The 25255-nt window shown below is 39.5% G+C and overlaps 1 protein-coding gene across 1 annotated transcript in view; it reads right to left on the reverse strand.

The window, feature by feature from the left end:
• Positions 1-19914: 19914 nt before the first annotated feature.
• The window catches only part of cdh2 (cadherin 2, type 1, N-cadherin (neuronal)), a 140284-nt gene continuing 134943 nt past the window's right edge, over positions 19915-25255 (reverse strand). Inside the window, exon 16 of the mRNA XM_062022683.1 lies at positions 19915-20327. Within this exon, the coding sequence (XP_061878667.1) occupies positions 20121-20327 (207 nt within the window). The 3' untranslated portion in view covers positions 19915-20120. The remainder of the gene's footprint in view (positions 20328-25255) is intronic.

The raw sequence follows: 25255 nt of genomic DNA on the forward strand, positions 1-25255 counted from the left end.
TGCGTGTGCGTGTGTGTGAGGGTGTGAGCAAGTGTCACAGAGCCACCGTGGGCCGCTCTGGGACAACTGTCGGTAAATCTGGTGCCAGGAAAAAAAGAAGTTTAAGTTATGCCGCCGCTGACCTTTGGTGGGCCTTAGGAAGATGGATGCTGCTCCGGTTATCGATGGAACTTTAGTGGGCTGAAGCAGCGAGGGAAGGCGGGCATCTTTCTTTGTGGGCTTCCTGCAGGCTGCCACTGAATGAATAAGTAAGTAGTCTGCATGACAGAGACCCCACACGCTGGGCACACGGTCTTTAATTTATTTCTGTCTGGACCAAAAGTCACTCTGCTCAGATCCGGTCTTTCATTCTCCCTTTTCAGTGTGTGCAATATTACAATCAACGTGTTTGGTTTTTTTTCTAAACTCTGGCTTGTTATGTCTCCATCTAAAATTCCCCAGTACCTGAAAGCCATTTGTGCATTAAATAGATTGTTTTCGAAGAACTAAAAATGCAATTTCGCTGTAAATGACGTGTGAATGTTGCAGGGCCAAAGCCAAATTGAAATGCTAACAGTTAGCACGCTGGCCAGATAGCACCAAGTAACAAAGATATGTGGAAAATGAGCTAAAAAATAATAATTAAGCTAGCATGCTAATGTAAAATGCTAAAATATATTTCTCTGATACCTGAGAGATGTGTTTAAAATGCTAGTCTGCTAACATTAGTATTCATCAAGTACCAAAATATGACTTGACGTGTATACCTACAAAATTAGCTAACTAAAGCTAGGCTGACCATATTCTGAAATTCCAAACAGAGGATACATATATGCGTGCCAAGGCAGGCAGCACGGTGAAAATTTGCCAATGATACTCGAACTTGCTTTATAAATAATATTTTTTTTTAAATAAAGCATTTTTTCTCATCTGTTGACAGCAGTGATTGGGCTATGGATCTTGAAAATGGGGTCCCAGGGACCCCATCAAGTCATAAAAATGGGGTCCCACAATATATTTTTGGGGTCCCACTTTTTTGTAAGCGTTTTGAAAACAAATGACAAATGTATGCATTATCCTGTTATATCTCACATTCTATGTTTTGTTTTGGAAAAAGGTTGTCATAAACGTTACTTAATTCATTAAAAAAGATAATACAAAAGAAAACAAATGGGTATACATATGTAAATGTATTCAGTTATAAACATGCATTCACTTTCTTCTTTCCTTCATGGATCTAAACTTTACCGCTGCTGGTAGTTTTTTCTATGTTTTTATTTAATAAGTTGTAGGTGTATTTATTTAAGTATAAAAGTGTAAAAAGTGTTTTGTTTGGGTCATGAAATGATGACAATGGTGTGCCAGGGCATACATACATTTTATATTTAAGGCTTAAATCTCTGGAGTCTACATCAACTACGGATCTATTCCTCATTTCAAAATGTTTTAGTTTTTTTTATGTTGTTTTTTTTGGTTGTTTTTTTTCCGCCCTTTTTTGTCAAACAAAACTATGTTTTTTATGGCAAACACACAAAATATGCAAAATCTTCCACCAAAAATATTTTTCAAAGTGGAATATTTGATGTGAAGTAATCGGAACCTTTTATAGGTCAATAATTCATAATAACATTGATTTTGATTCAATATTATGTTTTGAGCAATGACCGTTTGAAAGAAAAAAAAACAGCTTTGTTTTATTAGTCAACATTGCAACTTTTTCTAAATTACATTTCACCTTTAAGCTTTTTCATTTCACTTTTGGTATGTTTTTGTTTATTTTAATAGTATTTTTAGAATGTGCCGTGGGCCTTTAAAACATTAGCCGTGGGACACAAATGGTAAAAAAAAAAAAAAATTGTAATTAATAATTTGGGTCCTTTCTGATTTCAATGCGTTAAAAAGACACAAAAAGTGCGTTAACGCCAACACTGCTTGACAGTATAACAAAATAAGTCACACTTATATTCTGTAACATTCACAGTTTTGGAAAAAAAAGTGCAGAGGTAGAAATATTCAAAATAACCTCTTGTATATAAAGTAAACATAAATAATGCCTCAAAACAAGTTAATTAAATTTAAACAAAAAACAGCAGATGAGCTCTCGCCCTGCACAGCTGTTTTGTGATTTGTAGTGTCGATATGGGCTTGTAGATCTTTGGCCCCTTTATTTGCCACAGATACATACGTTCCTGCTTTGCACACAGTGCATTCTGCTTCCCATGTGTCACGGCCAGGACGAAAACACGAATACTTTTCCCGCAAATCATCCGTGAAGTTGCATTTACGTTTCTGCATTTCTTGTTCTCATGTTTCTCTTCACTCACTAGCTCTCTCGCTCTGTGTCTCTGCCCCTCCCTCACGAATGTTGCTATGTGCGCGCACCTTCAGTTTTTTTTTTAACCCCTTCTTAACTTAACCCTGGACGTACATTGAAAATACACGCAACCCTAATTCAAAATGCCGGACATTTGAGGCATTTAAGAAACCCCGCCCGGACAGACCGGACACCCCCGCAAAAGAGGACATGTCCGGGGAAAAGAGGACGTATGGTCAGCCTATACTATACTAACGTTAGCATGCTTACAAGTATCATTCGTCAAGTACACTAACAACGTATTTGACACTGATGTGTATACACAAAATTAGTTAACTAAAGCTACTATATGAATGCTAGCATGCTAACAAGTATCGTTCGTCAGGTACAATAACAACATATTGGATGCTGAGGTGTTTAGCTAACTAAAGATACTATACGACTGTTAGCATGCTAACAAATATCATTCCTCAGGTACACTAACAACATATTGGACACTGAGGTGTATACATGCTTGCCAACCCTCCCGAATTTTCCGGGAGACTCCCGAATTTCAGTGCCTCTCCCGAAAATCTCCCGGGACAACCATTCTCCCGATTTCCAGCCGGACAACCATATTGGGGGCGTGCCTTAAAGGCACTGCCTTTAGCGTCGTCTCTCACCTGAAAAGGAGACTACTATATATGTCTCCGTTATCCATAGGTTTATCTATAATCCATAACACGGTGGCCGAATGGATATAGTCACTCGTGAACGGTCAAAGAAGCACAAGGCGGCGGCAACGCCGTATTATGGGCCACCTTGCAAGCAACATTCCGTTCTCATTTGCGGATGTTTTCAACAAATCCGTGAAGGATATGTTCCTGGATTCAGAGATCGCTCGCCAGTACTCAAATGGCAGAACAAAAGCTACTCAAATAGTGAAAGGTAAGTGGTATTTTTTTTAAAGTAAGCAGCAAGTACAGTACAGTTAGTAGAACAACTGTGTTTTCATCAGAGGTGGGACCAAGTCATTGTTTTGCAAGTCACAAGTAAGTCTCAAGTCTTTGCCCTCAAGTCCCGAGTCAAGACAGACAAGTCCCGAGTCAAGTCCAAAGTCAAGACTGGAAAGTCTCAAGTCAAGTCCCAAGTCCTGCATTTTGAGTTTGGAGTCCTTTCAAGTCCTTTTAACCACAGACTAATATATTTACACAGATTGTGTATGCTTTTAAAATGCTGTACTTATTTATTAAAACAAGTGCATTTGAAATTGCAGGGAAAACAATAGTGCTGACATTGCACTTCATAATAGCACTATTAACCAGTCATCTTAAACATTTAACTCATTCCTTTACAGAATAAACACATTTGAAAAAACAAGTGCAACTGTACTTATTTGCACAAAAGTGTTAACATTTTATTTCCATGGCATATTGCATTGTAACTAGTTCCACAGCAGTTTCTATCCTGTTCTTACCTTATCTCATTGATCTCATCTCATACTGTAAGTGTGTTGATGTGTGCGTACACATGAAAAACATAACAAAAACATGAACATAACAATGAACAGAGTTGTACTTTTTAGATGTCAGGGCCCTATGCAATATGTACACATATTCTTAATATAGTATAGATTTTAACTGACCATTATTTGACTATGTTTGTCTTTTTGTAGGTGGCTAAAATACGCGGTGCTGCTGACCGCCGTCTAACGTTACGTTACTGTGTTGTGAGACATTGACTAACATAACGTTATGTATAGGTACCTCATGCAACCCTGCTTAAAAAAAATCACTTGACAAAAAGTATGAATAAGGTAGCGAACTGCAGTGGACGCAACATATTGCAGTGTTTGCAATGACGTTATAACCATAGACATCTTATAAGTAGACGCAGCATTGGCTGCTGTGACGCAAGCAATTTGGCCGCCATCTTGAAGTGGTGATGAGGAGCCGGCGAGCAGCCTAAACTGACAGTTGATAGGTAGAAAAACAAAGATGCCGGCTGGTGTTCAACGTTTTCCTGCTCAAATGAGCGGACTGTTGAAAATAAGAATCGGGGGATTACTTTTCACAAGTAAGATTTAACATTAACGTACTATTGGTTGTATTTTGTGAAAAGAATATTACCACAGAGTTGAGAAAAATCAAAGATCTTCAATATTTGTATGTAAAAATCCCAAAAATCTTCCGGGGATGGATGACCCCCCTACAGGGGTTTGGTTTACAAACTTTCAGCCCCACCTAAAACAAAATTCACCAGCTGCCACTGATTATGATGCATTCTCATTTTAGGCACAGTATAAGACAATACTTTATTAACAGTATAAGTGTAACCAGGAATAAGTCTTCAAGTAACAATATTCAAATACTAACATTGTTGGGTAAAACAGAATTTAGTTTTATTCTGAATCCAGTGAAACAGATTGGTGGTTTTAGCTGATGTAAAGACTTTCAGGTGTGTATATATGTTTATGTTTAAGTATTTGGCAGACGCTTTTATCCAAAGCGACATACATAAAAAATACATATAAAACAATCACTGTAAACATTATCATTTAAGGGAAGAATGTAATACAAAATATCAATACAAAGTGTCAAGACAGAATAAACTCTGCTGCTGCAGCAACAGAGATACAGTCTATAGGTCCCTAAGATATATAGATATCTAATGTAGTCATACATTGTTTATGTAGAATATACGCATGTTTATATAACCAAGTCATATTGTTTCTTGAAGTTAAAAATAGCTGACCGTTTTCCCCCCCTTCTCTGGGATTATATTCCCAGTTTTGATCTCGGACGTCTGGTCATTTATAGCATATAAGAATATTCTATTACTGTTAAGCAAACTATGAATAATAAAACACGCCAAAACATGTGTCCTTTATCATAGCTACACGTATGACAAAAAAGCGTGTGAAAATCAGTGGTATTCAGTGAGGTCAAATTAATTAAATGCGCTGACAGTTCATTGCTCCTGCCAAATGAATTGCACTGAGTGGAGCGGATCACCACTCCAAGATGGCGGCCCCACGTCTCGTCTGCGCCAGTAGGCAGTAGCGGTTGATGCCGCGTCTACTTAGAAGATGTATATGGTTATAACGTTAGCAGTGAGTTTACAGCCTCACTGATTTAACTACACAGCAAATAAAAGTTACGTTACTTAGCCAATAAACATTAGCTTACATTCAAAACTCACCGTTCTGTTTGTAACTTCAAATGTCGAAGGAAGTTGGAAGTTGCAATTCGTTTTTTGTAGACCAAGTCGTAGTTTTAATACCCGAATGAAACTATCTTTGGCGTCATTTTTCCTCACTAGTGCGTTTGAGAGCTCTTCTTTGTTGGTTGTTCTGCAATTTGATTGGATGAATGCCGTGGGATGAAAACAACGTAGATCTAATTTGATTGGCTATTGTACTGACAGACACACACGCTGACAGAGCGCACACTTCCTGACAGACACACACACGTACTCTTTGGAAGATGTGGAGCGCTCCCGAATAACTTTTTAATCGTTGGGTTTTGGGGAAAGTAGCAAGTCATGTCAAGTCAAAAGGCTCAAGTCCAAGTGAAGTCACAAGTCATTGATGTTAAAGTCTAAGTCGAGTTGCAAGTCTCTTTACATTTTGTCAAGTCGAGTCTAAAGTCATCAAATTCATGACTCGAGTCCAAGTCATGTGACTCGAGTCCACACCTCTGGTTTTCATGACTGTTTACTGTATTATTTCAACAGGAAGTCTACATTTGACATGTTCAACTTCCTGGCATCTCAGCATAGGCAGCTTCCCGACATTGGGCCTTATGACGATGAGGAAGACGATGTTCTTTTAAAGTCCACAAGGTCAGATTACGTTTAAAACATTAGCCTGACTTTCCTTGACAATGCTTATAACTGGAAATGTACAAGTTTGATATTTTTGCTGAAAAAAGGACTTGATTTTATTTTTGGCTTTTGTTTAGACGGGCCACTAGTTTGGAGTTGCCAATGGCTATGCGCTTCAGACACTTGGAAAGGACATCGAAAGAAGCTGTCGGCGTGTACAGGTCAGCTCTGAATTTAATCTGCAAAATAATGTTAATCTTTTAGAATGATTACTGTTTGATATTTGTTTGTATTTTTTATTGATCGTTTGTATTTCATTTTTTTAATGTATTAATATTTAGTTTGGTTTTACTTAGAGATGTCCGATAATGGCTTTTTTGCCGATATCCGATATTCCGATATTGTCCAACTCTTAATTACCGATTATGATATCAACCGATGCCGATATATACAGTCGTGGAATTAACACAATATTATGCCTAATTTTGTTGTGATGCCCCGCTGGATGCATTAAACAATGTAACAAGGTTTTCCAAAATAAATCAAGTCAAGTTATGGAAAATAATGCCAACATGGCACTGCCATATTTATTATTGAAGTCACAAAGTGCATTATTTTTTTTAACATGCCTCAAAACAGCAGCTTGGAATTTGGGACATATATATCAGTGGCGTACGGTGAGGTTAATGTCTGGTGAGGCACTGCATCATCACAGTCAGATTTACAAACATATGAACCCTAAATAGTATCTTATTCACCATGTGATTGGCAGCAGTTAACGGGTTATGTTTAAAAGCTCATACCAGCATTCTTTACACAACTGTAGCACACAAAAAAGCACATTTAATAAAAAAAATATTATTATGGTCTTACCTTTCTTGCTGGACATCCACACAGGCAGCCTTTGCGTGTGTACCACGCCGTTTGAAAAGAACGGGTCTTCTGTCCCGAAGTCAAAGGCAAACCTTTTAGCTCCGGCATTGGTCTACCTTTAATTATTACCTCCTGCTTCGATTGAAAGTCCAGTTTAGAAAACTGTTTTATTTTACATATGTAATCCTCCATGTTTTTAATAAAAGTCCAGGCGAGATGAAATAAACAATCGCTGCAAACTTTTTTTTTTTTTTCTTTTCTTCTGCGGCCGAGGAATGATCTCTGGGATCACTACCACCCTCTACCACCAGGAGGCCGGATTACTGCGAGCCTCAACCAGTATGTCTTTTGCAGCAGATTTATGAATGTTCAGCACAAGAAATACGTTACACACATACAGTTGTTGACAAAATACACTGTACATTATATACCTCAGCTAACTAAACTATGCCATAGTTTAGTTAGCTGATATAATTCATATAGCAATACAGTCTCACTGCACAGCAGCTCAGCAGTTAGCCGAGTCATTGTGCACAATCCATGTTGAGGCACAAATCAGTGACGTGTCTCAACTGGCTGCTGATCACCGCACCGTCTTTTCTCAGTATTTGAACGTCAAATGGGAAAATAAAAATAATCTAAAACTGGTGAAGTTAAATGGAAAATAACGTTACTATAATCACTGGATACATATAACAATTTAATTATTTTTTTTTTCTTTTTACATTTTTTTTCTTTCCATGATGGCAGGTGAGGCCGTGCCTCCCCTGCCTCTAGTGACTGCACGCCACTGATATATATATATATATATAAGAAATACTTTAATTTCAGTGAATTCTAGCTATAAATACACTCCTCCCCCTTAACCCCGACCCCACCGACCCCCCCAATCTCCCTAATTCGGAGGTCTCAAGGTTTGGCAAGTATGGGTGTATACTTACAAAATTAGCTAACTAAAGCTACTTTAGTAAAGCTACAGGCAGCACGGTGGAAGAGGGGTTAGTGCGTCTGCCTCACAATACAATGGTGCTGAGTAGTCTGGGGTTCAATCCCGGGCTCGGGATCTTTCTGTGTGGAGTTTGCATGTTCTCCCCGTGACTGCGTGGGTTCCCTCCGGGTACTCCGGCTTCCTCCCACCTCCAAAGACATGCACCTGGGGATAGGTTGATTGGCAACACTAAAAAATTGGCCCTAGTGTGTGAATGTGAGTGTGAATGTTGTCTTGTCTATCTGTGTTGGCCCTGCGATGAGGTGGCGACTTGTCCAGGGTGTACCCCGCCTTCCGCCCGATTGTAGCTGAGATAGGCTCCAGCGCCCCCCGCGACCCCGAAGGGAATAAGCGGTAGAAAATGGATGGATGGATGGATGGATGGAAGCTACTATACTAACGTTAGCATGCTAACAAGAATCATCCGTCAAGTACACTAACAACATTGGACGCTGAAGTGTATACCTACAAAATTAGCAAACTAAAGCAACTATACTAATGTTAGTATGCTAACAAGTATCATCCGTCAGGTACACTAACAACATATTGGACGCTGAAGTGTATACCTGCAAAATTTGCAAAAAAGCTAGCATGCTAACAGGAGAATGCTAATGCGGTGAGCTACTAAAAAATGTAATTGAGACTACACAGAAGTGTCATGTTCCAACAAAACTCTGGTCGTGTGTGGCGGTATCCAGCGTATCTGATGTTTTGTGCATGAATTAAAAGCATAACATGAATAGTGACTCACAATCGCCACAAGCCTTGAGAAGATTAGAATGTCAACGTTGGATGTGTGGGAGTGACATGTATTGTTTAAACATCTACTGTTGGATAGCAACACATCTTCAAAGCCATTGTGGAAAGTTCTGGATAGTGTGGACATGGGTTCTACTGCATTCTTTGTTGCTTGTGAAAGTTCTGTATGTGGGTTGGGCAGAATCATTCTACGACAGGGGTGCTCATTACGTCGATCGCGATCTACCGGTCGATCGCGATCTACCGGTCGATCGCGGAGGTTGTGTCAGTCGTTCGCCAGCCAGGCATTAAAAAAATAGTCCTAAAAATGAGCGATCATAAATCTTCACTATGACGTCACTTTCGTCACTTGATTGGCATTCACGGCACCCGAGGGTCTTCTGAGATGACGCTGGCTGCTGCCAGCACATTATTAAGAAAAAATTACAGACAGGAAGGCGAGAAACACTTTTTATTTCAACAGACTCTGGCACCGTACCTGTCGTCAAAACTCCAAAGACCGACTGCACAGTTCCTGCCTTCACAATAAAAGCTCTGCTTCATCCTGCCTGCGCTAAGAGTCTCAGAAAGCTGGCGTGCACAAACTAGCAAGCTACGGAGTTTGCCACCAATGTATTTCTTGTAAAGTATATACAAAGGAGTATGGAAGCTGGACAAATAAGATGACAAAAACCAACCACTTTCATGTGGTATTGGACAGAAAGGAGGACTTTTTTTCTCCTCCATTTGAAAATGTGGACGTTATCAGCACCACTGTCTGATTCCAATCAAAGCAAGTCATCAGAATCAGGTAATACACCAACTTATATTCTTGTCTTCATGAAAGAAAGGAATCTATATGTGTTAAACATGCTTGTATTATCATTAAACACCTTTAACTTGTTAACAATATTAACTATATGTGTTAAACATGCTTGTATTATCTTTAAACACCTTTAACTTGTTAATAATATTAACTATATGTGTTAAACATGCTTGTATTATCATTAAACACCTTTAACTTGTTAACAATATTAAGTATATGTGTTAAACATGCTTGCATTATCTTTAAACACCTTTAACATGTTAACAATATTAACTATATGTATTAAACATTCTTGTATTATCATTAAACACCTTTAATTTATTAACAATATTAACTATATGTATTAAACATTCTTGTATTATCATTAAACACCTTTAATTTATTAACAATATTAACTATATGTGTTAAACATGCTTGCATTATCATTAAACACCTTTAACTTGTTAACAAAACATATATTTCATAAATAAGTAAATATAAATTATACATATGAATGAGGTAGATCCCCACGACTTGATCAATTGAAAAGTAGCTCGCCTGCAGAAAAAGTGTGAGCACCCCTGTTCTACGAAAATGAAATGCAGCCAAAGATAATTTATCAGAGACAAGTGTTTTGTTGTTTTTTAAAAGCCCTATTCCAAAACATCCATCCATCCATTTTATTCCCTTTTGGGGTCGCGGGGGGCGCTGGAGCCTATCTCAGCTACAATCGGGCGGTAGGCGGGGTACACCCTGGACAAGTCGCCACCTCATCGCAGGGCCAACACAGATAGACAGACAACATTCACACTCACATTCACACACTAGGGCCAATTTAGTGTTGCCAATCAACTTATCCCCAGGTGCATGTCTTCTGAGGTGGGAGGAAGCCGGAGTACCCGGAGGAAACCACGCAGTCACGGGGAGAACATGCAAACTCCACACAAAACATGCCAGTCCTATATCATTACCTCTTCAAACTATTGAAGTAACTATTACTAACACTGTGGCTCCACCAGCAACACACCTGTCCCAAACACTTAAATGTCCTAGTATTATAACCACATGACAGCAGCCATTTTTTTTTAATAGAGGTGATTTTGCCCACTTATAATGAAAATAGCTATCTATGTCTAGGTGGGGGTCCTGATGTGGAAATCATTTGTACCCCTTTCATTTCGTTCCCCGTAAAACATTCAGATGTTGCACAATAAGATGTAAACTGTAACAAAAGCATGGGTTGAAGTTTACATTCCTGTAACTTACTGTCTGTAAAATATATGATTACAGTTTTTATTAGTGTTTCTGTATTTTAGTAACAGCATTTCATGATTAATAAAAGTAAAAAGTACAATTTTGTCAGAAAGTTCCTTAAGTGATTGTGACGGAGGGAATGTAGCGCGTTACTAACCCACCTCTGTCTTCAACTGATGTTTTCCCGAAGATGCTTGAGGAAATCTAGACGCTATGGGTCACCGCGGGCTACAAAGGCGGACACGCGCAAATTTTCAGGACTTATGCAGATCCCAAATACAGATCAGCAGGTACCAGAAGGTAAAAAAAGTTTCTTTTGTGTATAATATTGTGAAACAAAACGCCAGATAATATGTCTTAGCTTATACACACACCATAATAATACTCGTATGAAGCCCAGTACAATCCATCAAGCGGTGCGGCTTCGTAGCTTACCAAAGTTGTACTAAAACATTTTGATAGATTTTTGAGCGCCGCGTGTAATGTTCTATATTTTCAATGGAACATATGAAATGTTGGTGTTGTTTACTTGAGTCATATTGCCATCATATTGCAGTCTACACGTATCTTGTGTGTGACTGACATCATATTGCAGTCTACATGTATCTCTTATGTGTGACTGCCATCTACTGGTCACACTTATCATTCCACCATGAACCAAATAAAATAGCTTTGAGGTCAGTAAGCACAACCAAAATTATTCCGTACATTAGGCGCACTGTCGAGTTTTGAGAAAATTAAAAGATTTTAAGTGTGCCTTATAGTCCCAAAAATACGGTAGCCTTTTTTCACAAAAATACTCAAAAGTATCAGAACTACTCTTACAAGTACAATTTTATCAGAAAGTTCCTTAAGTGAATGTGACCACGTTACTACCTCTGTCTTCAACTGATGTTTTCCCGAATATGCTTGAGGAAATTTGGACGCTATGGGTCATCAAAAATCCTCTTTATTGGCCGGGCGGTCTGCTGTTTTTAAGAATCAGCTGCAAAAACAGCTTACTAAAGTTCCTTTTATTAGACAATAGTGCATTGGTGTTTTTTAGGCTACAAAAATGTCAGTCGCTCCCAAATATTGAACAAGCACGCATTGCCACAAATCACACATTCATTATTTACCGTATTTTCTCGACCATAGGGCGCACCGGATTATAAGGTGCATTAAAGGGGACATATTGGGTTTTTTTCCTGAATGGAAAACACTTCCTTGTGGTCATCATCTTTGTTGTAGCGGTGTAGCGTGCAAGGACGGGAGTGGAAGAAGTGTCAAAAGATGGAGCTAACTGTTTTAATGACATTCAGACTTTACTTCAATCAATAACGGAGCAGCATCTTCTCATCCGTGGCTCACTAGTGCAACAACAACGCCGGAAATGTGTGCCGTGAAAAAACATCCGACCGGAACTCTCTAATAACTAAAGTTCCTTGGGTGAATTATGTAAACTCACTACACCGGTATGTTTTAACGCTTCATAGCGAGATATAAGTTAGAACTTTACACTACTTTATATTAAAAATGGCATCAGCAGAGGGTTAATGTCCCATAACAAGAAGATAAGTGAAAAAGAAGAAGCTTATCGACTACGTTAACGGCACGGACTACAAAGGCGGATGCGCGCAAATTTTCAGGACTTTTGCAGATCTCAAATACACATCAGCAGGTACCAGAAGGTAAGAACAGTTTCTTTTGCATAATATTGTGAAACAAAACATCAGATAATATGTCTGCTAATGGGTGCCATTTTGTGGTCCTTATACACACACCATAGTAATACTTGTATCTCTGACTACGCTAGCCGTAATGGGCCGACAATCCATCAAGCGGTGCGGCTTCAAAGTCGTACTAAAACATTTTGACAGATTTTTGAGTGCCGTGTGTAACGTTCGTTATTTTCAATGGAACATTTTAAAGTTTTGGTGTTGTTTACTGGCGTCATAATGCAGTCTACAAGTACCGTAATTTCCGGACTATAAGCCGCACCAGCTAAATTTAGGGGAAAATACAGATTGCTCCATATATAAGCCGCACTCGACTATAAGCCGCAGGGTTTTGATGTGTAATTACCGTAGTATATAGGGGTTCCTGCTACCACGGAGGGGATTGTCGGGACAGAGATGACTGTTTGGGAACGCAAAGCGTCCCATTTATTAACAATAAATCTTTCAATCATTCAATCAAACTTTTACATCTTTGACATGGCGAACAGCATTCGTGCAGAGTACAAAGTAATACAAAGTGCTCGCCTGTACGTTATTGAAATAACCAGCCTACCGGTATATGAAAAGTCATTCTTTAATCATTGTGTCATCGTCTTCCTCCTGCGTACTAAAACCACCGAAATCCTCTTCGTCGGTGTCGGAGAAGAACAGGCCGTAAATAAGCCGCACCCTTGTATAAGCTGCAGAGACCAGAACGAGGGGAAAAAGTAGCGGCTTATAGTCCGGAAATTACGGTATCTCTTATGTGGGACTGCCATCTACTAGTCACACTTATTATTACACCATGTACCAAATAAATTAGCTTCGAGGTCGGTAAGCACAACCAGAATTATTCCGTACATTAGGCGCGCCGGGTTATAAGGCGCACTGTCGATTTTTGAGAAAATGAAAGGATTTTAAGTGCGCCTTATAGTCGGAAAAATAGCTCTCTGTTGCTGGGTTGTTGTCTAAATGTGTGTTTTATAAACCAAAGGACCTCTGCATAAATCGGCAGATGAAACCGAAGTCAATCCGTCCCCCACTTAATTAGCGGCGCCAATAATTCATTTATAATGTGTCACTATTTTTATGCATTTTGTCAGTAGGACAGAAATGTGCAAATGAGATGCTGTTTCCAGCAATTATCTCAGCCCCATCCCTCCTGCAGCATATGGCCAAGAAGACAGCACAATCGTCTCTTCTTTCCCCCCCCAGTCAATGTCAATGATTGTAGTCCTCTAAGTGCAATGTCCTTTTAATGGAAACATAATATATTCCATAAGGTTCTTGTGTCCTCTCCACTCCGTCAATGTTAACAGCTGAGCAATGTAGTGGCCGTGGACGTGCGAGCCTGCCGACTGCCTTCATGTCCTGTGCTGCTCCGCCTTTGGGGGATAATCCACGCTGTGAAATTGAAGTGCGCTTCTGGGATGTAAGTTATTTTTCCTCACCTGCCGAAGGGATTGAAAAAAGCCGCTTTCTCAGTGGGGGTTGACCCCTTGAAAGCAATCTGAACATCAAGATTAGATCCACGAGCTACAGCAGAAATCTGTGATTGTTTGCCACCCAAAAGTAAGATAAGTCATGCTGAGACTACACTACCATCTCTTTTTTTTAACACAAGTATCTCTTATCACTATGGCAACTGCAGATTGTCTACTTTAGTGCTGTATGATACTAGTGGACCAGCCAGGACACCCCGCCATGTCGCGTAGCAATAGGTGGTCATTTTAGTAACACGACCTTATCCGCACAATGAATTGGAATAATGTGACTTACAATACTTTTGGACCAGCCAGTCGTCGTTATCTAACACAGCTACTTTAAGGCGCACTTGAAATCCTTTCATTTTCTCGACGTTGCGCCTTATAACCGGGTGCGCCTAATGTACGGAATAATTCTGGTTAGGCTTACCGACCTCAAACCAATTTCGTGTAGTACGTGGTGTAATGAGAAATGTGACCACCAATGTCACACATAAGACTTATGCGTGGACTGCAAGTTGACACCTGTTCAATAAATGATGCTAGCAAGTGCCCGCAAGCAAGCAACACCAAACCTTTGATGTTCCATTGAGAATATAGAACATTACACACGGTACTCAAATATCTGTCAAAATGTTTTAGTTCGACCTTGGTAAACTACAAAGCCGCAGTGCTTGTCGCAGCGCGGAGCATTACGGCTACCGTAGTCAGACGTACTGTGCTTCAACACACAGGTATTATTATCACGTGTGTTTAATAGAATCTATCCTTATCAAAAAAATATTTTTAGATTAGTGAGCTCAAGGATTATCCCGCGGTCACGTTCCTAGACATCATTCCACGATGAAAACTTGGAAAAGCACGGAGGTCTACAACTTTTTTTGGCTCGTGGAAATTAATGCATCGTTTTTGCTCGGCTAAGGTTGCATTTCATGATTTTTATTGCGAGGCCGCGTCCTTGTAAACAAACCGCGAGTAGCCTTGATTCAGTGTTTTTCATTTTCCAATGATGTTAATCACTCAAAGGTAATCAGAGACACCACTGACGACCTGGCTGATGGGGAAGGAAGACGACCAGCTGATCACAGCTCGCTTTAACTGGTTTCTCAGTTAGGGTCTCAGGAGGCTACAGTAAATAGTGTGATAATAGCTTGGATCACTGGTGGACCAGCCAGGTCACCTCCCATGTGTGTAGCATCGGTATCAATGCTCAAGTCACTGTTGCGTTTCGAGCATGTGGTTGTTTAGGGTTTTCCTTTTTTGTAAACATTTTGTACTCTAAATAACTCTTAAGTGAGTTCGTCATGAGCGATGCTTCCAAATGAGTCATTTCATCATCGTGATGTACAAAACCCAAAACCAGTGAAGTTGGCACGTTGTGTAAATGGTAAATAAAAACAGAATACAATGATTTGCAAATCCTTTTCAACTTATATTCAATTGAATAGACTGCAAAGACAAGATATTTAATGTTCAAACTGAGAAACTCTGTTATTTTTTGCAAATATTAGCTCATTTGGAATTTAATGCCTGCAACATGTTTCAAAGAAGCTGGCTCAAGTGGCAAAAAAGACTAAAGTTGAGAAATGCTCATCAAACACTTATTTGGAACATCCCACAGGTGAACAGGCTAATTGGGAACAGGTGGGTGCCATGATTGGTTATAAAAGCAGCTTTCATGGAATGCTCAGTCATTCACAAACAAGGATGGGGTGAGGGTCACCGCTTTGTGAACAAATGCGTGAGCAAATTGTCCAACAGTTTAAGAACAACATTTCTCAACGAGCTATTGCAAGGAATTTATGGATTTCACCATTTACGGTCCGTAATATCATCAAAACGTTCAGAGAATCTGGAGAAATCACTGCACTGCACGTAAGCCAAGATATTACGTACCTTCGATCCCTCAGGCGGTACTGCATCAACAAGCAACATCAGTGTGTAAAGGATATCACCACATGGGATCAGGAACACTTCAGAAACCTACTGTCAGTAACTACAGTTGGTCGCTACATCTGTAAGTGCAAGTTAGAAGTCTACTATGCAAATCGAAAGCCATTTATCAACAACACCCAGAAACGCGGCCGGCTTCGCTGGGACTTAGCTCATTTAAGATGGACTGATGCAATGTGGAAAAGCTGTGGTCTGATGAGTCCACATTTCAAATTGTTTTTGGAAACTGTGGACATCGTGTCCTCCGGACCAAAGAAGAAAAGAACCATCCGGACTATTTTTGGCGCACAGTTCAAAAGCCAGCATCTGTGATGGTATGGGGGTGTATTAGTGCCCAAGGCATGGGTAACTTACACATCTGTGAGGGCACCATTAATGCTGAAAGGTACATACAGGTTTTGGAGCAACATATGTTGCCATCCAGGCAACGTCTTTTTCATGGACGCCCCTGCTTATTTCAGCAAGACAATGCCAAGCCACATTCTGCACCTGTTACAACAGCGTGGCTTCATAGTAAAACAATGCGGGTACTAGACTGGCCTGCCTGTAGTCCAGACCTGTCTCCCATTGAAAATGTGTGACACATTATGAAGCCAAAAATACCACAACGGAGACCCCCGGACTGTTGAACAAGTTAAGCTGTACATCAAGCAAGAATGGGAAAGAATTCCACCTGAAAAACTTCAAAAATTGGTCTCCTCAGTTCTCAAACGTTTACTGAGTGTTGTTAAAAGGAAAGGCCATGTAACACGGTGGTAAAAATGCTTCTGTGCCAACTTATTTCCAATGTGTTGCTGCCATTAAATTCTAAGTTAATGATTATTTGCAAAAAATAAATTAGGTTTCTCAGTGCAAGCATTTGCAGTCTATTCAATTGAATGTAAGTTGAAAATGATTTATTTACAAATAACACAAAGTGCCAACTTCACTGGTTTATAAGTTGCACCACTGCAACTTTACAGTAGAGTACAACAAAAGTCAGCATACATTCAATAAAAAGACGCGACTTAGCTATTTTTAAAATATATGATTCTCTTGTTGACCTTGTGAGGACTGCAGGCTGCATTTTGTGTCTTTATCTGCGAGATAGAACAGGAGAAGAAAAGACGGACAGATGAAGGCCAAACGACGTGAAATGTTCTTGTATAGAACAACAGCCGCCTGCACACACACACACACACACACACACACACACACACACACACTTGTCATTCCGCTCCACCTCCCGCACGTATCCCAGGGGCACGGATACATGCCTTCTAGGCACTTTTTTATTTTCACAGAGGATTCTGATTTTTTTTTTTTAGGTCAAGTACAATGTGACCTACTGTTCTTTACAGTAACAATCTGTGCTGTCATTCAGGTTGTTGGATGGATTCAGCATTTTGGAGCTTGACCTTAATGTGCTTCTGGCTACACAACTGGAATGACCCAGGCTTTGAATTTTTGTGAAAAAACTTAAATAAAAATGAAAAATAGAATACAAATTTCAACCCGAGGACATTAGATTTCTAATTATTTTTCATGAAAATCAAAAACATTTTAGATACTGTTTTTTTTAATTTTATTAACAATTTTTTTTTTGCTTTAATGTCTCAATAAAATACAAAATAAGAATACAAATTTCAACCTGGGGACATTGTATATTTATATGTTTTTACTTAATTTTTTTTGCTTCAATGTCTCAATAAAATAAATAGAATACAAATTTCAACCTGGGAATATTAGATTTGAAATTCTTTTTCATGTAAGTCAAACACCTTTAGGATGTTTTTTTTTGTTTTTGTTTTTTGCTTTAATGTCTCATTAAAAAAAAAAATTGAATAAACATTTCAACCTGGGGACATTACATTTAAAAAAAAAAGTTACTTTTTTTTTGCTTTAATGTCTCAATAAAATAAAACAAATACAAATTTCAACCAGGGGACATTAGATTTTTAATGTTTTTTTTAGTTTTTTTTTTACTTTTTTTGCTTTAATGTCTCAATAACATAAAAAATAGAGTAACAATTTCGACCTGGGAACATTAGAAAGTCATAAACATTTTGGATATTGTTAATTTTTTTTTACTTTTTTTGCTTTAATGTCTCAATAAAACAGTCCTAAACAACAATAATAAAAAGTGAGTTTTTATTACCCTTTTGAGGGGCTTTTGATTAGACAATGTCATGTTAGACAAATACATTTGAATTGAAAACCACAACATCATTTGAGCAAAATGCTTTCAAAGGATTACGCAGAAGAAAAAGTATGGCATGAAGTTTTGAGCAAGAAGGTAACACAAATATATGAATCCAATGTTTTATGCCATTTGAGGACATATTTGGCCTTGTGGTATTGTCAATAACTGCTAGTACACCTGTGAAAAAGTTGGACATTAGAATTTCTCAAGCACTATTCAACTCAAGGTACAATTCCAGCAATAAAACATCAGTAGAAGAGGATGCAAAATAGAACACTAGCTGCCCATCCTTGTTTGTGAATGACTGATCATTTCATGGAAGCTGCTCTTATACCCAATCATGGCACCCACCTGTTCCCAATTAGCCTGTTCACCTGTGGGATGTTCCAAATAAGTGTTTGATGAGCATTCCTCAACTTTATCAGTATTTATTGCCACCTTTCCCAACTTTTGTCACGTGTTGCTAGCATCAAATTCCAAATGAGCTAATATTTGCAAAACAAAATTTTTCCAGTTCCAACATTAAGTATCTTGTCTTTGCAGTCTATTCAATTGAATATAAGTTGAAAAGGATTTGCAAATCATTGTATTTTGTTTTTATTTACCATTTACACAACGTGCCAACTTCACTGGTTTTGGGTTTTGTAAGAAAAAACCAGGCAACAGTCGAGTGGCAACCCGAAAAGGCAAATCGGGTCTCTTCATCTGTCCATGTCCCTAGTGTGTGTGTGTGTGTGTGTGTGTGTGTGTGTGTGTGTGTGTGTGTGTGTGTGTGTGTGTGTGTGTGTGTGACAGGAAGAAAAGCTTATGTTGAAGTCACTTAAATGATGGTGAAGTCAGCCTAGTTAAAAACAAAAACAGCACAGTTTAGCTCCAAACTGGAATTTTATTTGGATTGTTTTGAGTAGGAGAGAAATCAATAGTTTTGCACAAAATGTTCTGACTATTAAAGCTCAGCTTTAACGTTTAGTGTCTTGCGTGTCCCCCCCAGCCCCACTTTTTGGTACAAATCCAACACTTGTGCTGACGTTTACTCCCAACGACAAATAGTTTTTTTGTGTGTATATCTTTTTTTTTTTTTTTCCGTACAAAAACTCTCTTAACGTCTACACAAGTACTGTCACCCAGATTCTTTTATTTTTCTCCATCTTGTAAATAAATTTGGGGAAACAACATTTTTTTTTTTTTCCGTCATGAAAAGATAAAAACATGCAAAAAAATTGGTAATTTCTCGTCCAAAATGATACATGTACAAGTTTGGAACTTTTTTTTCTTTTTTTTTTGCACTTCCTCATATACTACACCAAAAGAAAAAAGGATAAAGGAAGAAAACAAAAACATTATGTACACACGTCTTTTTACACTGAAGTAAAAGTGGTGATGATGACTAAGGCAATGAGAGTGTACATTGATGAGCGGTTTTTGTTGTTTTTGTAAAATACTACATCACTTCGGGAAATAAGAAAAATAATGTGCTACAAAAACGTGTCGAGTGATTCTCCCTTTAGTTGCAACCAGCTGCATGTCTCTGTGGAAAAGTCTAGTGTACTATACATCGCCTTCATTTCCATGTGACCGTATTTTTAAATAAGCCTTCACAAACGGTAGCTTTGTGGGAGAAAGAACAAAATGTGACATTTTCTGAAATCACTCCAAAAAAGTCGGTACCGTTTCAGTACCGTTAAAGCCTTGTAACGTAAAACTAATCATCTGGATTCCAAAAGAAATGTACAAAAAGGCACGTTATATCCCAGTGCTTCTGTACTGTGAAATTCAAGTGTAACTGAGCGCCTTCCGTGGTCTTGATGATGACACCGTCCAACAGCGCTGCCCCCCCCCCCCCCCCCCCCCGTCAGTGCAGCCTGGGCCCCAGCTTTCAACAAGCATTATGTATGCGGAGACTACAACAATAAGCCTAAGTTGGTTGTTTTTTTTTGTTTTTTTTTTGGAAAAAAAATCTCTGAATCATTTAGTTTCTTCTCTCTCACAGTTTCCGAGTCCTTCCGCGGGGAATCTTCTTTTTTTTTGTCCTCCGGCGGCGTGGCTGTCCTAGTCGTCGCTGCCGCCGTACATGTCCGCCAGTTTTCTGAAGCGAGGCCCCCAGTCGCTGAGGTAGTCGTAGTCCTGGTCCCCGCCGCTGCTGGACGAGTTGAGCGAGCTGAGCGAGCCGGCCGTGGAGCCGCTGCCTTCGTAGTCGAACACCAGCAGGGAGTCGTAGGGGGGAGCTGTGGGGTCGTTGTCCGCCGCCTTCAGGCCCTGTGGGGAGGTCGACAAAACCGTATTTTATAAAGCACATTTAAAATCTTTTCATTTCCTGAAAGATCAACAGTGCACCTTATGTATCTATTAATACTGGTTATGCTTGTTCTGGTCGTGGCACAGTCACACATAAGAGGTACGTGTGGACTGCAAGTTAATGGCCGTTTAAAAAAACATCCCACTAGCAAGTACCTGTAAGCGAGACCAAAGCTTTGATGTTTTATTGACAATATAGAACGTTAAACACAGCGTTCAAAAATCTGTTAAAATGTTTGAGTCAAAACAAATCATTAAATAATATGTCTCCTAAAAGTGCCTTAAACACACATTATAATAATACATTTATGTTGAAGCACAGTACGTCTGACTATGGTATCCAGAATGATCCGCATTCCATCAAAGTCGTACTGTGCTTCAACATCAATGTATTATTATAATGTGTGTTTCAGGCACTTTTAGGAGACATATTATTTAATGATTTGTTTCGACTTATTATGCAAAACCAGCTTTTCTGACCTATTGGTTCCTGCTCTTGTGTATTTGGCATCTGCATAAATCTCGAAAATGTGCACACGTTCGCCATTGTAGTCCACGCCGTAGTCAACGAGGTTAGCGGTGGGGGGTGTATATTGTAGCGTCCCGGAAGAGTTAGTGCTGCAAGGGGTTCTGGGTATTGGTTCTGTTGAGTTTATGTTGTGTTACGGTGCGGATGTTCTCCCGAAATGTGTTTGTCATTCTTGTTTGGTGTGGGTTCACAGTGTGGCGTATATTTGTAACAGTGTTAAAGTTGTTTATACGGTCACCCTCAATGTGACCTGTATGGCTGTTGACCAAGTATAACCTTGCATTCACTTGTGTGTGTGAAAAGCCGTAGATATTATGGACTGGGCCGGCACGCAAAGGCAGTGCCTTTAAGGTTTATTGGCGCTCTGTACTTCTCCCTACATCCTTGTACACAGCTGCGTTTTAAAAAGTCATACATTTTACTTTTTGAAACCGATACCGATAATTTTGAAACAGATACCGATAATTTCCGATAATACATTTTAAAGCATTTATCGGCCGATAATATCGGCAGTCCGATATTATCGGACATCCTTAGTTCTAACATATCTGTCAGTAGACTCGCTATGGAAGCGCTGAAAACTACCGGTACAACAAAGATGACGGGGAGAAGACGCGGTCGAAGTGGAGGCACGTAAATAAGACCTGCCCACAAAACGGCGCATCCAGAAGACACAGGAAGTAAAACATCATCTATGCAACATTTTGACCAAAGAAGCACCATTAAACGTTATGTAGACCACAAGGAAATGTTTTACATGTAGAAAACAATCATAATATGAATCCAGTGCGCCTTTTGTATGAACATAGACCCGTTCATCTAAAGTGCACCTTATAATCTGCTTACTTTCTCTTTCAACATGTTCTATATACACTTCTGTTAAAATGTAAGTATCACTTATTCTTCTGTTGTGTGATACTTTACATTAGTTGTGGATGATACCACAAATTTAGGATCATACATTGGTCATATTCGAAGTCCTCATGTGTCCAGGGACGTATTTCTTGTTTATGAATATTAAAAGAATGTTTTAAAAAAAGGAAAAAAGATTTTGTGACGATAAAAAATGTCGATGTAATCATAGTAGTATCAACTAGCTACGCTATTGTACTTGGTATCATTACAGTGGATGTCAGGTGTAGATCCACCCATGGCATTTGTTTACATTGTGACGCCGGTGAGCTATTGTATCCTCCTACGGTGTGTAGTGAAGCATGTTTAGCTATTCCTCGTCCTGCAGGGATGATACTTGTAAGTATGGAGGCGAGGATTAGTGATTTAGAAGTAGCTAAAACACTGCCGACTGCGGATGGATGTTAGCTGCTAGCTAGCTAGCCATGTTTTAAAGCACCTCTTCCTGAGGGCGTTTCAGTGTTATAACTTCACCTTTATCGCCAATTTTTAGGCCAAAATGCGTCCATTCTCCCTTTTCTGTCTACACACTGTGTCTGCTTGTAAGTACTCTGTGATTGTGCGCTGCCGAACATGCTCCTCTGCTCGTAAACCCAGCAATGTCACGACACAACGTCATGCCTGGGAACCGGTACTTTTCAAACAGAGTATAGTACCGTTTTTGATTCATTAGTACCGTCATACTATACTAGTACCGGTATACCGTACAACTCTAGTGTATTGTCAATACAGCTAGTGAGTGTGCCACATACCCAATGAAGTGTCAATAACCAATCACTAGTACATTCATGTATCTCTGGCCCCTTTCACACTGACACGAAAATCCAGATTATCGAATTCAGAGGTAGCATCCGAGCCAACTTGACTGATTTCTGCGTGAAATGCCCAGACGATGGGATCTGCTAAAGCAGGGGTGTCAAACGTACGGCCGGATCAGGCCCGCGAGCAGGTTTTATCCGGCCTGCGGGATGAGTTTGCTAAGTATAAAAATTAGCCGAAATTTGTGACTGAAAGAAACTGCTGTTCTAAATGTGTCCACTAGATGTCGCAATAGCAATTCTGTGTATTTTTGTAGATGTTGCTACATATGTAAAAAAAAAAAAAAATCACATGAAGTTAGTGCACCAGTCGAGGAAAATGAGCAAACTACATAAATAACATACTGTAATTTGATTTTGATATAATTTTTTTATCTTGATAGATTGAAAATGAACACCAATGAGTTGACTGATGAACATTGTCACATGTATAAATAATGACAAGTAAAGATAGAATACTATTAACCGCAACATGTAAGTGTAAAAAAATCCTGACAACATGATGATTTGTACATTTTCAGAATGTGCTTGTTCTATTTTTAAACAAAGAAAACAATCTGAAGTTGTCTTTATTTTTAAGTTATCGTGCCGTGATTTTACCAGTCCCACCACCTTGCTGCTGGTCAACGTGAGCTAACTGGATTAGGAGGTAGCTCTGACGATGGCACCTGGCGATACCTTGTCATCTTTCATCTGGATAGCAATATCGGGCTCATGAATAAATACTGGCAGTGAACACTGAGCACATCTGCGGCTCAGGCGACGAGACAATCTGTTTGTCACGCACGTGCGCCCGGATTTTGTGGCTTTGAAGGGAAAGGTCTGCTTCCCTTCAAAGATGGCGCTCGACATTCCCAGAAATCTTCATAAGTCCTTACGGAACGCTATTGATTCTCAAGACTCCACGCCCTCCTGAGGGCACTCGGGGGACTTGATGGATCGGTAGTGTAAAGAGCGGAGGACCGCAGCCTGCTTTTCGCCACCTTCCCAAACAATAAATGGATAAAAGAAGGGGATGCAACCCTCCTCCCCCTCTGGGAAACGATCCTCAGTGCGGCCGTTAAGACGTTTTTTTGTGGAAAGCGATTGATTGAAAGTGTGGAGACAATGAGCAATTATTCCCCACTTGTTATGTCATTGTCAAGTGTTTGCTGGTGGGGGTGATAATGGTGTGGGGAGCATTACACATGGATCCTTCATTACAATTAAAAGCATAATTGCTGTGCTGGTTGCAGCCAAAACCGCTACGAGCGGCTTCATAAGGTTAGTCAATCACTGAATGTAATTTTAGTTGCAGCTTTTGCACTTCCTGTACCCGTTAGAGTGGGCGCTAATGAGTTTAATGATGTAACCCCCCCCTCCACTGGCAATGGTTCCCTGCCGTGAGGTGCTAAACCGACCGCTGCCCGTCAGACTGCTCGTCCTAATATAGGGCTTGAAAGGCCATGTGACTTTGCAAAGCATTGTGGGGCTGGGTAGCCATACCTGTTGGATAAAGGCTTTGTTTACAATAGCTACAGTACAGGCCAAAAGTTTGGACACACCTCCTCCTCATTCAATGCGTTACCTTTATTTTTACCATGAATTGATTTACGTGGACCCCGACTTAAACAAGTTGAAAAACTTATTCCAGTGTTACCATTTAGTGGTCAATTGTACGGAATATGTACTGTACCGTGCAATCTATTAATAAAAGTTTCAATCAATCAATCATTAACTAGATTGTCACTGTTTCCACGGCTGCCTTTATGTTGGGTTTGGTTGTTGTTCTGTGTTTGGTGTTTGTTCCTGGTCTGCGCTCTTATTGTGGTGGCACTTTCTGTTGTGTTAGTGTTTTTTCACAACTACTTTACATGTTTGTGTTGGTGTTCTTCTGTGTTTGGTGCTAGTTCCTGTCCTACGCTCCTATTTTGGTGGCACTTCCTGTTGTGTTGGTGTTTTTTCACAACTACTTTACACGTATGTGTTGGTGTTCTTCTGTGTTGATTAATTGATTGATTGTGACTTTTATTAGTAGATTGCACAGTGAAGTACATATTCCGTACAATTGACCACTAAATGGTAACACCCAAATAAGTTTTTCAACATGTAGGGGTCCACTTAAATTGATTCATGATACAGATATATACTATCATTATAATATAATCATCACACAAGAGTATATACATTAAATTATTTACATTATTTACAATCCGGGGTGTGGGATGAGTAGGGGCGGGGGTAGGTTTGGTTGATATCAACACTTCAGTCATCAATAATTGCATCATCAGAGAAATGGACATTGAAACATTGTACTGAAACAGTGTAGGACTGACTTGGTAGGATATGTACAGCAAGTAGTGGACATAGAGAGAGAGATCAGAAAGCATAAGAAAAAGTATCTACATTTGATTATTTACATTTGATTATTGAAGTTGCCTGGAGGTGCTCTTTTAGTGCGGTTTTGAAGGATGCCCTTTCTTTTACACCTGTTGGGAGTGCTGTTTGGTGCTCGTTCCTGTCCTGCGCTCTTATTTTGGTGGCACTTCCTGTTGTGTTGGTGTTTTTTCACAACTACTTTACACATTTTTGTTGGTGTTCTTCTGTGTTTGGTGCTTGTTCCTGTCTTGCGCTCTTATTTTGGTGGCACT

The sequence above is a fragment of the Entelurus aequoreus genome, linkage group LG16, assembly GCF_033978785.1.
Source record: "Entelurus aequoreus isolate RoL-2023_Sb linkage group LG16, RoL_Eaeq_v1.1, whole genome shotgun sequence".
Taxonomy (NCBI): Eukaryota; Metazoa; Chordata; class Actinopteri; order Syngnathiformes; family Syngnathidae; genus Entelurus; species Entelurus aequoreus.